Raw genomic sequence first — 13,429 nt, 5'->3', positions numbered from 1 at the left:
CAGCTTCTTACCTGTAATGTTTGATTTCTTGTCTTGGTCTCTGACCCTCGACCTAAAAACACATTGGCTTGTAATCAGCGCTGTAATGTAGTTTCAATTTCAAAATTCCACCTTATAATTCATGGAATTTCATTTGAAGATTCTGAGTATTTATTTGATGATTTTGAAGCTGAAAATTCTTCAGGCAATAGGGTTACTGACAAATTACTGACAAATGTCTGAAAAAACAAAGAGAATACATAGGTTTGTAAACCATTTTTTCCACACATTTTTTTTTTGGTTAAATTTTCAAATTAATCAACACCTGCATGTTGTCATTTCTCCCCTCCACACATTTCCATGCTGAGAAATGTTGGTAATCTAGGAAGCGGAGTTCATTTCACTGTGTCACAGTGTTGCATCAGCCGAGTTCCTACACTGTGACATGGAATCTAAAGAAATGATGTTCATATCTCTGGTGAACGTATTATCTGTAAAGTGACACATGGATGATGATATTAAATGCACTGGCTGCTCTCCAGCCTGCTGATCTGAGAAGGACTCAGCCAGATTACTCAGACGGACACGGCCAAGTGTTTCCCACATCCACCGTCAAAAAAACAAACAAACGGGGGAACAAATCGCGGCTGTCATGTGGAAACCAATAAACTTCAGATTTGTTGATTTACATGATTGAAGCCCAGATTGAAGGATTACATGCTCCTCTGCCGGCTGAGAAAGTTACGTGACCCTTGGTCTCGTGAAACCTGTTCAAAGCTCTGCTGGATCAGCTGAAAAATGCCTACGCGTCAGACCGGAAAGAGGCTGACTTTGTTCCTGAGAAGCTGAGACTTTGGGGATACACAGTTTTTCCCTGACACTGACAAAATGTAGAATTTAGATGCAACCAGTTTGTCAGCTCTGTCCTTTCAAAGAGGATTGAAAGACAAAGATGTAACAATTTAATACCAAAGATTTGAACATTTTTGTTCCAGTAAATGGCTTAGATTATTAAGATTATTTAAGATATTAAACTATTATTAAGATTATTTTTCAGAATGATTGTGTAGTTTACTGACCATAGTGCTGCATGTACCTCTGCACTGCATGCGAGTTTCAGTTCTCTCTGTTATACAGTCTGTTGTTGATATGTTTCTGAGCCGATTCCACCCAGATAAACTTATGTTCATCATAGCTGGAGACTGGGACTGTAATTAATTGTCATCGCTGCATGGCCGAGCTCTGCCCAAAGCCACAAATCTTTACTTTAAATTCCAGTGGAGATCCCAATGTTTCCAAAGATCCAAAACATGTGCTGCTGAACTCCAGGGAAATGTGTATAAAATGATGCACAAGACGTGTAGATCTTTTCTATTTGATGTGATGCTGAGGCCATAAAGCAATGGCATCTTGGCTTTGAATGCAGGATTTGATATAAGCAGCTTCGATGAAGTGATGCTGTTGTTGTACAGGATGGGAGATGCTTTTTCTAACTTGGGGACAGCGTGGCTCAGGAGGCAGAGCGGTCGTCTGGTTCCTGGTTCGATCTCCGGCTCCTCCAGAGTGTGTCGAAGTGTCCTTGAGCAAGACACTGAACACCTCACCGCTCCTGATAGACAGCTAGGCACCTTGCATGGCAGCCTAGGCCATCAGTGCGTGAATGGGCGAATGTGAGTGCTCAGTAGACTAGAAAAGCACTATAGAAATGCAGTCCATTCTAACTTTGTGGCTACTTAAGAGGACATTCAGGGGACATCCATTCCATGAGCAAGCTGCCACAGTTGGAACAGCTGACTAACAGTAAAACATTTCCAGATTCACAGGCCAAACAATCACAAAAGCAGCAAGGTGGAACAAGGTGGCCTGTAACACACAGTGGCTGGATGCCAAATGCCAGCATGTCCTTGCAAACAGAAACGCAGCCTTATACGGGGAGATGTTATCCTGTATAAACCACCGAGGTCTGATGTTACCCTCCAAAGTGTTCCGAGTTGAATATTCTGGATCTGATAGTATCCCTCTGTTTAATACCATTGTCCTTTTGAACTACGACGTCCTGTAATTGACACAAGCAGTAAAACAGAGCTCCGACGAATCGAGTGAGGCAGTGATATATCATCCTGCTGCTGAACGCCAGGACAATAAAACTGCTGTGCTGTTTTGGCAGGAGGACGCGGCTCGTCAGCCTGAGCCGAGCTCAGATGTGCTGCAACATCGATCTTGAAGCTCCGGCGCGTTGGGAGTTTTTGTTCCAACACGGAAAAACACGGCCAGAGAGTGAATTTTGAAAGCCAGAAATGTCAGCAGCTGGTGAAGTTATCACCGAGTATCCATGGGTCAGATGCGTTATGGTCATTTTGGGACACGGGACTGTAAAACTCTTTCTTACTGCACCATATCTCTTTAAAACCCAGGGGGCCGATGGGTCAGCTGTTTTTCTTTTTTGGAAAGGTTTTATGTTACCCTTTAACCAAATTCCACTATATATCTCTTTTTATTTAATGTTGTTTTTCAGGGATATTTTTGGAGATTGTTTTCTTGATATGTTTTGAAATTTTTTTTTTGGTAATTTTCTGTTTTTTTCATTGTTATTTTTTAAAAAAATGATAACCTTGTCTTCCTTTTCTTTTCTTTCTTTCTCTTTATTTTTCTACTTTTGTCTGAGCATTGATCTTAAATTCTTGGTTCTTAATTTTTTCAGTCTTTTGGAGTAATGTGGTTGTAATTTGAGGGTGATTTCCATGTAATTTAATTTTAAATATGTAATGTGGTTGAGGGAACTCAAATGAATTTGCTCAGGTTAAAATTATTTTGGGGATGTTTTTGGAGATCATTTTCTCGTTACTTTTCTTTTTGAAACAATTTTTATGGTCATTTGAAAAATATTCCCTTGTCTTTCTTTCTTTCTTTTCTAAATTGTTGGTAATTTTCTAGTCATTTTCCTTTCATTCTTGCTTCTTACGTTTTTCAGTTTTTGGGGGTAATTTGGTCATAATTTTACAGTAATTTTGTTGTAATTTATTTTCACATATTTGTGATATTGTTTTTGAAGGAACCCAAATGAATTTGCTCAGATTTCAAAAGGTCAGTGATCATCTTAATAATGGAAAAACCATGGAAACTTACCTGTTTTACTTGCGATGTTTGTCACATTTCCAGATAGCAATTCTGTATCAGGATGGCTCTCTCTGTTACACTCTGTCCCTCGGCCAACCACAGCACAGTGCTTAGACTGTTGGAACTGAAGGTCATGGGTTCAGTCCCCATCACAGCCATGCGTCCGCTCAAAGGAAAACACTGGACCTTTACCTGCTCACTCACTGAGTGTAAGCTACATGCCTGAGATGTAAATGATACCTTCTGTTGAACAATCCCAGCAGTAGGATTTACAAACACAGCGGCAGGGTTTATTTCATTTACTGCAGCTTTATACAGTGTAGTTTACATTTGTAGCACAGTAACTTATACAGAGCAGATAGGATACTGTGCTGTCTCACTGGCAGAGCATCTTCTCACAAATCATGCCACTCAATTGATTATTTTATTATAACTTGTCACATGCATGAATGTTCGTGTACAGCAGCAGTGAAATGTGGTGGCAACTACTCAGCACTGTGCAAGTAAAATAGATCAATTTAAAGATAAAAAATAATTTAAAAATAATTTAAAAATAAAGATAAGATAGAAAATATATATACACTCCTATATACAATATAAACATTAAGTATAAACAGTAAGTGTAATGTACTAAATATTTTAACCACAATAACACTTACTGTGCACCACTTTCCCTATGACCTTTTGCTGATAAGGAGTTTTGAAAGTATTGAAACAGTATCAGAGGAACAGACATATACTGCATTTACATCTGAGTTCCAGTTAAATACAGCATGTTATAAGGAGCTAGAATTGGTTAAAGTTTCTGAAGAAACTTTAAATGTGCTTGCCTCTGTTGCTAAATGTATGACCATGTGTTACACTGCCATCCCTCGCCCTCCGTTTGTAGGTTTTGGTGTGTTTGGTTTGTAGTTATTTTGCTAAATAGTGGCTGTGGTATGCAGAGTGGTTGCTTGGGCATTGGTAGGCGGTCACTATGGTGTTCCAGGTGGTTGCTAGGCGGTTGCTATGGTCTTGTGAGTGGTTGCTGTGGTGTTCTTGGTGGTTGCTAGGGTGTTAATAGATTGGTAGCTCGTTGCTATAATGTCTGAGGGTGCTGCTATGTGGTTGCTGTGGTGCTTTTTTGCTCTAAATTAGCAAAAAAGCTGGTAGAAATATACAAGAAAATTATCAGGAAATTAGCAAAACAATAGAAAAAAAATGCAAGAAATTATTAGAAAAAAAAGAAAAAAAAACATATTTAAATTATTATTAAATAAGCAATTAAATGATTATATTTTTACAATTAAATGACAAGGAAAATACAGTAAAATTGCCTGGAAAAAAAGAAAAGACATCACAATCACAGGCGATTTCTGGGAGGTCCACTGCAGAAACAGCAGAGCAAGGAGCACTCAGCACCACAGACGGAGACAAAAATTAAACAAAAAGTGCAGGCATCCACTGGAACAACATGCACTCATTCACAGACAGTGGATTCCTCCAGCTGTACACTGAAAAAAAAAAAAACAGGTAGGTCTAGCAGTTGCTGGGAGATGAATGGATGAACAGAAAACTCAGATGGAAAGATGTGGGAAGTTCCCTCCCCCTGGACGTACGTCCTTACCATGAACCACGTCACTTCTCCATCTGGGACTTATTGGGACACCAGTGGGAATCATTCCAGGGAGATGGTGGGTGTCTGTGATAACTCCCACAGAGCAGCATATATTGTAGCTTGACATGCAAAATGAAACATAAGAAGGCCATTCACTGAATTTGCAGCGGATAGAAAAAGTCTTAGACTCAGCATTCATCAATCCTCCTGAATATCTCAGTGGGGTCATGTCCAGGTCAGAGCCTGCTAGTAAGGGGGAAGCAATCCACATAAATCAGAATAAAAAATAAAAATAGCAATTTCAGAAGTCCAGAAGTCATCACAACCAGACAGCACATGTTACATAATATCTGTGTGACCCTTGAATGCTCTTAGAGAACAGGTAAGGAAATATGAGCTGCACAGAGAAGCTGCAGTCTAAAGGATTTCTCCATTAGATGGCTGCATTACAGGAGATCAGAGAAAGCAGAGAGGGGGGGCATTGAAGAAGGGGATGGGAATATTTCTTGAAGTGAAAGATCTTCAGGTTTAGACAGATGAAAGGGAGTTGCTCGGCAGAAAACAGTTTTATGGTTTGTTTCAGTTTTCAGTGGTTTCCTGGATTTTACCAGCAACTCTGAGAGCTGCAGCAGTACTTGGTATCATGACCTATTTTCCAGAGAGAGAGAGAAAAAAAATAGCATGTCATTGTAATACTGCAGTAAAATGAAGGAATAATCCTAAATCTAAATTACAAATTGTGATGCTTCTGCAGAGGGATGGATTAAGATGTAGTGTTATACGGCCAAATGGTCAGTGATCAATAGCACTGAATGGCTAGTTTGAATTTGGACGGTCAGCTAGTTTAATAGAGCTTTTTGAGACACTTTTTAAAATTAGAGGAGACCCTGCACTCCATGTTTACAATGCAAAAACTCGAAATGCTAAAGGTGGCAGCACCATCAACAAGAATGTTAGCTGGGGGGAAGTCCACCTCAATGTTAGGAGGCTAACAGCTAGCATTTGGAGCATCCAGCCAGTATCCAGCACTCAGTAACAATGAGAGGAACATAGCACCACTACTGTCCTACAGAACAGCTGGGGGGAAGAGAAATAATATCACATTTTTCAAAATGGGTGAAGTATCCCTTTAAATATAAATTGTAAACAATAATAGATATGACAAAATGTTAAATACAGACAACTATCCATTCTTGTCTTGTTGGTTGTGATTCTGCTGAGCAGGTGTGTTTAAAAGGTGGCACCTGAGTGTTTGATTATTCCTGTCTCCAGAAATGTTTTTCACACTAACATGTAGTCTGCACAGCGCGGTGCATAGAAACCACCCTCAGGATCACAATAAGAACTGTCTAGGCATCGTCTCCCCTCGTGCTTACATGCTATTCATAGGACTGTCTACTAGCTGTGAGTCACTGGCTGACTTCTTCTGCTGATGTAACTCTTGGGCCTCTTGTCTTCAGAAGCGACTTTGTGTTTCCTGAAGCCGCTGGGGACCCAGGAAATCCTCTTGACTCACTTCCTGCAGTGGAGCTGTGTTTCTCTCTTTTCACAGCTCTCTTAACTCCTGATCTGTCCTCCTCACACCCCTGTCCAGCTGTCCATGGGTGGCCTGGGAAACAGCGACTGCTGTTTCATTTTTTTAATGCTCGCTGATGCAAAATTCCCTCTACTTTTCCTCTCTTCTGGGTTCAGAGGGTTTTTTTTCACTCCGTGTTGCATGTCCACTTAAGTGTATGATTACGCAAATAGTTTCCAGTAACATTAAGGCTAAGATAGGTTTACAATGACCTTTTAGGTGCAAATTATGATAAGTTACTGTGTAGTGACTTTGTTACGTACCATAAATATCTTCTTGCCTTGTGTAATTCTAGCCTACTACTACAAATTAAACATCTGAAGTACATTTGTGACGGCTGAATTACCTTCAAGAAAAGACGATAAAACAGGCAGAGACAGCTTGTACATCCTGTGATTCCCCATGATTCCTCACTACCAAGAATCCAGGACAATGCGGTCGGTGATGAAGGGAGAGAACATTGGCATCGCTGAAGCGGTTTGTTGATGTTTATGGGATCTGGAGCAGAGAGAGCAGCGGTTTACCTCTCAGCGAGGTGTTGTGTTTTGTCTTTTAAGGCTGGCTGCAGACAGAGACCCCTGACTGCTGCACGCCAGTGTAAACATTAGTCATCCTATAATGGATGTGTGATGGGTAAAAAGTCACTAAGTGCACTGACGTCCCATCTCTTCTCTCAATCCATCAGGCGGCTCCTGTTTCTCACAACCATTTACAGTCATCTCTGTTTGGGACGGAGCTCTGGACTGTGCTTTGGATACACCGTCCTTGTCACTGGGAAAATACCAGATGTACCAATACACCGGCTCATGTCACCGACTTTGTTGTGTTGCATGTTTCTCTGATTTCACCTCCAACAGTAGCATTTAAAGCAATACTATCCAACTTTTTCAAATGGGTAATTGCTCATTTAGCTGCTTTCTTATGCTACTGACAAAATCAATTTACATGTAGTCCATTAAAGACTGTAGATGTGCTGTTTTGAAAATGTACAAATGTCCTGGGAAAAATCCTCTTGTGCACAGAAAATGCCAGTTTGTTTGGAAGAAAAAGGACAATAACTGGGTCATCAGCATAAGCTTGCCACCATAGGCCTCAAAAGTCAGAGAGAGCATCGAGCACAAAGCTTTGCCCCAATATGGAACTCTAGATATAACACATTTTCTCGATGGAGAAACTCCATGGGGTTTTCAAATGATCATTCCTTTCCCAGTCAGTGAATTCAGTTGACATTTAAAACTGTGGTATTTTAATCTGTACGTTTCTCTCTTAAATGGGACTTGAGTTGCTTTCCAACCCAAATCATTATTCTGCAAACCAAAAGCAAACACTGTGGCGCACATTTCAAATGTGTCTGTGTCTTTGCGGGTACACAGCATGATTTTATGGAGATCGGTATCTCGTTCCCACGCTGTAATGTGCACTTTGAAAGTGGTGATAAACTGATTCTAATTCTGATTATAAACATAGCCGGCTGTTCTGGCTTTCCCTGATAAACTTACCACAACAATCATTAAAAAAAATAGCTGGTTAGCTGGCAAGCATGGCTATGACTTTGACTGAGAAGAGTAGAATTACTGTATCTCTGCTTGTGTGCCACGGCTTAGCCAGCCAAATTGTTTGTTGTTCACGTTTTAAAAAAGGCAGTTAAAAAAAAATTATGTACAAGCATCCAAATTGAAGAGGCAAAAGCACGACATTAAGTAGTGCAGATTTGGCTTTTTCTTTTGGACTGCTAGGTTTGGTTATCAGCCACAGTCTTCCCTGAGAGCCTCTCTGCCTAATGATGCGTGCCCTCAGGATCACTCGTTTCCATGCTTCCCATTCAAAGCCAGTGTAATCATCTGTACATTGCATTCTGGTAGTATTGCGTTGTGTTTCGAGAGACAGGATGGCATGTTGGCCAAAACCCCAAGAGGTACAGCATACGGAGTCTTAATAAATAATACACTGAAAGAGCTGTTACAGTAGGTGTAGAATTTCATAATCATTGAAAATGGTTTTCAGTGAACTGCTCTCCATAAACCGAGAGCGAGGGACAGTCACCCGTTTTCAAAAACAGTCTCGATTTTTTTGTTGCTGGGTGAAAACCTCTGCCATGTCAACGTTTCAGTAGCTACAAGAACAGCTTTGTTGTTTCTATCTTGACCGCAGTGACTTGAAGGGGTTTATCCCATGGGATTTAAAAGGTTTCATATTGCAGAGTTTCCTCCATCCTAACATGGACTCCTTCAACTGCAAGTAAAACATGACAGTCACCATAGATGGTACAAGGTTAACTGCAGCAATATACCAGAGGTGCCAGCGTCTCTCCTCCCTATACCACACAGTCCACTCTCCAGTATTAACGAATGCAGATTTTTCAGTGACACTTATTTTGAGCTGACAGGTGATTTGAGAGCTTGTGGCCACATGCAGCAGCTGCTCAAAACCACAACAAGACATTAAATTAAAGGGAGAAAAAAAAAAACGGTGTCTAACTACTTCTGTCACAAGTTGAAAATTTCGCTTGATCATTCTGCAGTTTTGTCAGATACTGCAGTTGATTGACTGATATAATTAACAATTTTGGTGCAAAAAGGTCATTTTTAATTTTCACTGAGAAAAAAATTAAAATATTGATGTGATTTTTGCTGCGGACTGTACCACACATTTTCTTACATCAGGAAAATACAATTTGTAGGCCAGGGCATCTCTATAGCACCATAATATTTAATTGTAGTGATATTTTGTCACATTTTTTTTTTTTCCATCTTTATCATAAAAATTACAGCTCCTGTGATTTGGATATTGCATTTGACACATTGAGATTTAGATGATATTTGAATTAATTATCCAGCCCTCTACATTTTTTTCATGTATCTTTTATATAAGTTATTGATAAGTATATTTCTATATAGATGGATAATTTGGAACACAGATGCCCCAACTGGGCCTGCTCGTGGCGCTAGAGGGAGGGTCATCTGGTCAATGTGCAGGTCTCATCCTCAAGGCATCATGAACATTAGCAGGAAATGTCATGGTGATCCAGCCAACAGAACTGAAGACATGATGCTCTGAACCGAACAGCTGATTGACCAATAAGCGGGCCCCCGTTTCCCAGCAGGGCAAAAAATGTGTGAGTGTTGCATTAAGCACCCAGCCACACGCACACACACAGACTGAAAATATTATCAGAAGAATGCTTAAGGGATCTCTCTCTCTCTCTCTCTCTCTCTCTCTCTCTCTCTCTCTCTCTCTCTGCCTGTCTTTTCTCAAGAGCCTCATAAAAGCTGATCTCCATCCAGCGGCGGCTGCAAAACTTACGCACGTGTTTGGTGACGCCAACACTTTCTGGGGAGTTACAGAGAGGTTAAGAAAAAAAGAGTCTGTTTTCGTTATCCCCCTCACAGAGCATCCATCCAGCCTGACAGAGCCCCGGTGGCCGGAGAGCGGTGCACTATATTACTGCGTCTATTACGCAGCTCATCTGTTGGAGCTGTCAGAGCTGCGCGTAACGGCCTCTGCGCTTGGCGAATCGTGGGCCGCTAGAAAGCAGAAGTTGATGAGATTATATTGGTGAAAATGCCTCTGTTGTTTACTCTTTCTTTTTCGAGAAATTCAAAAGGGAAAAGACTCTGAGTTCCACAAGTGGAAGATTACACTGACAAACACCGGGCAGCTGATGCAGCTGGGATGGAAACGCCGAACTTTACGCACGGATCCATTCCCATCAATGACACGCGGATTGTGCCCTCGCATGGGGGGGACGTCAAGAAGGTAATCGCTTTACCGATTTTAATGTTTGCTGGCGGCGCTGTTGGGAATTTAATCGCGATAGTTGTTCTTTCAATATCGAGGCAGGAGCGAAAGTCGTCCGCTTTCTACACTCTGGTGTGCGGCCTGGCGGTCACGGACCTGCTGGGCACCTGCCTGGCCAGCCCGATCACTATCGCCAACTACCTGGACCAACAGGTGCTGGAGGACAGGCATCTGTGCGAGTTCCACTCCTTTCTGCTGCTGTTCTTCGGCGTGGCGGGACTCAGCATCATATGCGCCATGTCCGCAGAGCGCTACCTGGCGATATGCTGCCCGTACACCTACCAGCGATGGGGGGTGGACAGACGCTTTGCGCAGAAGTTTCTGTTCGGTATTTACATCAGTCACATTTTGTTCTGCTGCCTGCCAATGATGGGCCTGGCCAGCAGCGAGCTGCAGCCGTCTCTCACCTGGTGTTTCATCGACTGGAGGACACGGGACGCTCCGGCCGCCGCATACTCCTTCCTGTACGGCATCGTGAGCCTGCTGCTGATCCTGGGCACCATCGTGCTGAACCTGGCGGTGTGCGGCGCTCTGCTGGTGATGCGCCAGCGCACCGTGCAGCGGCGCGTCTCCAGAGCCAGCGTGCGGGAGCGGTGGCGGGCGCTGTCCTCCGCCGCAGAGACGCAGATGATCGCGGTGCTGGTGATGACCTCCGCGGTGGTTTTGGCCTGCTCGGCACCGTTAGTGGTGAGTCACATATTAAAGGTATAGCTCAGCGGTTACTGGATGACAGTTATGGTTATTGCCTCTTACCTGTGAGGCACAACCTCAATGAAACAGCAGCGACACGCTGTAATTCTAAAGAACACAACATCAATAATGCTATGTTTTCATATAGCAGGATTTAATATTTTTTCTGCCTATATTATAGGTATTTAGTTTTTGTTTTGGAGTGATTGCTAAGTATCAGGAGACTTGGGAGATGCTGATAGCTTAGTAGCCTATTTTTTATTTATTTATTTATTTTTTTATCTAATTATTGTAGTTACAGGTGTGTCTATAGATGTGGTCACCATGTAACCAATAGTCTTTAATTGTTTAAATAAACTTTTGTGGTAACAGCTGCTAACATGAGCCCTTATCATTAATTATGCAGTCAAAACTGTGTCACTCAAGTGTTTTAGAATGGCTTAATAACTGTTAGGCTGTAATACCTCAGTCATTCCAATGGAAGAACTGTGTTTTAGAAAACCCCTTTTCATCTGAACATCAGAATTATCATGGAAAAGAAAAGAAAAGAAATTAATCTTTGAGTAATTTAATTTATTTGCGACTAGATTTAACATAGGATTACAATAGCTCCATGCCATTGTTAGGCCCATTTTGGAATTAAATTCTTGATTGTATTCAATATTGAAAATACCAGATAAAATATGAAAAAGAATTCATGCATATGACCACAGAGAGACAGTGTGTGGATTATGTGACCTGTGGGAACCACAGTTGTTAAGTTGCTGTTTTGTTCTGTTTCTCTATTTAAGGTGCGCATGTTTGCCAATCAGATTATGCAGGAGAACGACTACAAAGCTGATCTGGCAGCTATCCGGATTGCCGCCGTCAACCCCATCCTCGACCCCTGGATATACATCCTGCTGAGGCGGTCTCTGTTTCGGCGGATGCTGACTTTGTCCAAAAGACTCAGGAAGACTCATAAAAGTACCTCCCCTGCCCCAGCGCAGAGGAATCTGCTGTATCCTGACATCATGAAGGACGGCCATGTGTTCACTCAGCTGCTGTGCAACACCAGCATCATCACTCACCTTCCTGCCACGGTCAAATTCACCCCTTATGATACAGAGAGCCTCCACCAGACATAGACCCTGGAGACTCAGGGCATGTCCAGCATGTGTGACACTAATGGCTCGCTGCTTGTTCACACTTGACTTGGCTGTGAGACACAGAATTTTGACCAACTGAGTTCTTCCAGAGGCTCACACCACATTTGTGTACAAGACTCTTGCAGCTTTTGACCAAGAAAAATAAGCTATAACTTCCTATTAAATTATTTTGACTATCACTGACTGCAACTTTGGATTTTAAGTGTTGTCTGGGCATCATTTTGAGGCGCTTGTTAGTCTCTCAAATAAAAGTTATAAAGATGCTTTAAATGGCTCAGATCCAGTTGTATTCACCAGGTGGAGCTATGCATGAAATGCAGTTATTTTCTGGGAAACAGCAAAGCCAGATTGCCTGATGAAGGCCACAAGGCAAAATGTGTTGGTCTAACAATAAAGTTGTTCGATACACTACAAGTGTTGCTGGAGCTTTGACTTCGGTTCTCCCTTCTCCATGCACCTCGGTGGCAGGTGAAGCTGTGCCAGAGACCCATACTCTGCAAATAACACAATATGGAAATCTGATTGGCTGTTAACAGCTGATGACAAACTGTCCAAATATCAGCCCACTCTCCTGTGTTGCTCAGGTCCACTGGAAACTAGAACAGCCATGGCTGTGTTTGCCAGATCCCATCCCTAGCAATATCTAATGTCACCACTAGAAGGCTCCATTGGATTAATTCTACTCTGTCTCTAGCATTATTTGTCTGACAAGAAACTTGAATGACCTACTGACTTTTTTCAGATTTAACCTAATCCAGCCTCCTGGTGGCAACAATATTACAAGGGATGGATCCTGACATAGAAAAGAGTCTGGTGGGACTGGACACAAAGGCCTGCAAAGCTCTGAGAACACACCTTTTGATCCACAACCACACCAAATTATTATTTACCGGACCGCATTACCAGAGGTGGGCGTGGTCAGAGGTGGGCCTGGCTGGAGGTCTTTGTGTCCACCGCCAGACTAGCAGCGTTTTGCTGTCACCACTAAGAGGTTCAACTGTCTTATTTCTAATAAAGGTCAGTACGTCAGTGGTTGGGATACCAGTTTCTAAGCGTTGCACCCAAGTGGGGGTCTGGCACTAAATGGACTCGTGGTGACTTGATGTTGTTGCTCGGGGGGTGGAAACACAATTTTGATGTTCTGCATATGAAGACTGGAGGAATGAACCTTTTACACAGCAACTTTAGAAATGAATTACATTTAAAACATGTTCTATTTCATATGGCTTTTCTCCACATTTGGAGTGAAAGATATTTTTAATGGAATGACAGCATTGTTTGAGGCCAAAGCTAATATGCATTTGTATGTGGATTTTGAACAAAAATGCAGGTGCACAGTAGGTTACACAGTAGACAAAAAAGGTGGCAAGTTTCTATTGATTTTTAAAGCTAATATCAGCCTCTATCAATAATCTGTTGATATATCAGCTCATCCCCAGCTTTTGATGTGACTAACAAAGACTGCAGTGCTTTGATTCAGGTTTCAGTCTCCACTCATCTGACTTGTTGGCCTTTACTTGGTCT

The 13,429-nt window shown here is 41.9% G+C and overlaps 1 protein-coding gene across 1 annotated transcript; it reads left to right on the top strand.

The window, feature by feature from the left end:
• Positions 1 to 9,941: 9,941 nt before the first annotated feature.
• Positions 9,942 to 11,884, top strand: LOC115357960 (prostaglandin E2 receptor EP4 subtype-like). The gene is made up of 2 exons (XM_030049722.1): positions 9,942 to 10,754; positions 11,549 to 11,884. Exons 1-2 carry the CDS (start codon positions 9,942 to 9,944, stop codon positions 11,882 to 11,884), a joined length of 1,149 nt encoding a protein of 382 aa, XP_029905582.1.
• The last annotated feature ends 1,545 nt before the right edge of the window (positions 11,885 to 13,429 follow it).

This window comes from Myripristis murdjan, chromosome 4 (genome assembly GCF_902150065.1).
Source record: "Myripristis murdjan chromosome 4, fMyrMur1.1, whole genome shotgun sequence".
NCBI classification, from domain to species: Eukaryota; Metazoa; Chordata; class Actinopteri; order Holocentriformes; family Holocentridae; genus Myripristis; species Myripristis murdjan.
The sequence above is the reverse complement of the archived record's forward strand: the minus strand, read 5'-3'. Positions and strand labels throughout refer to the sequence as shown.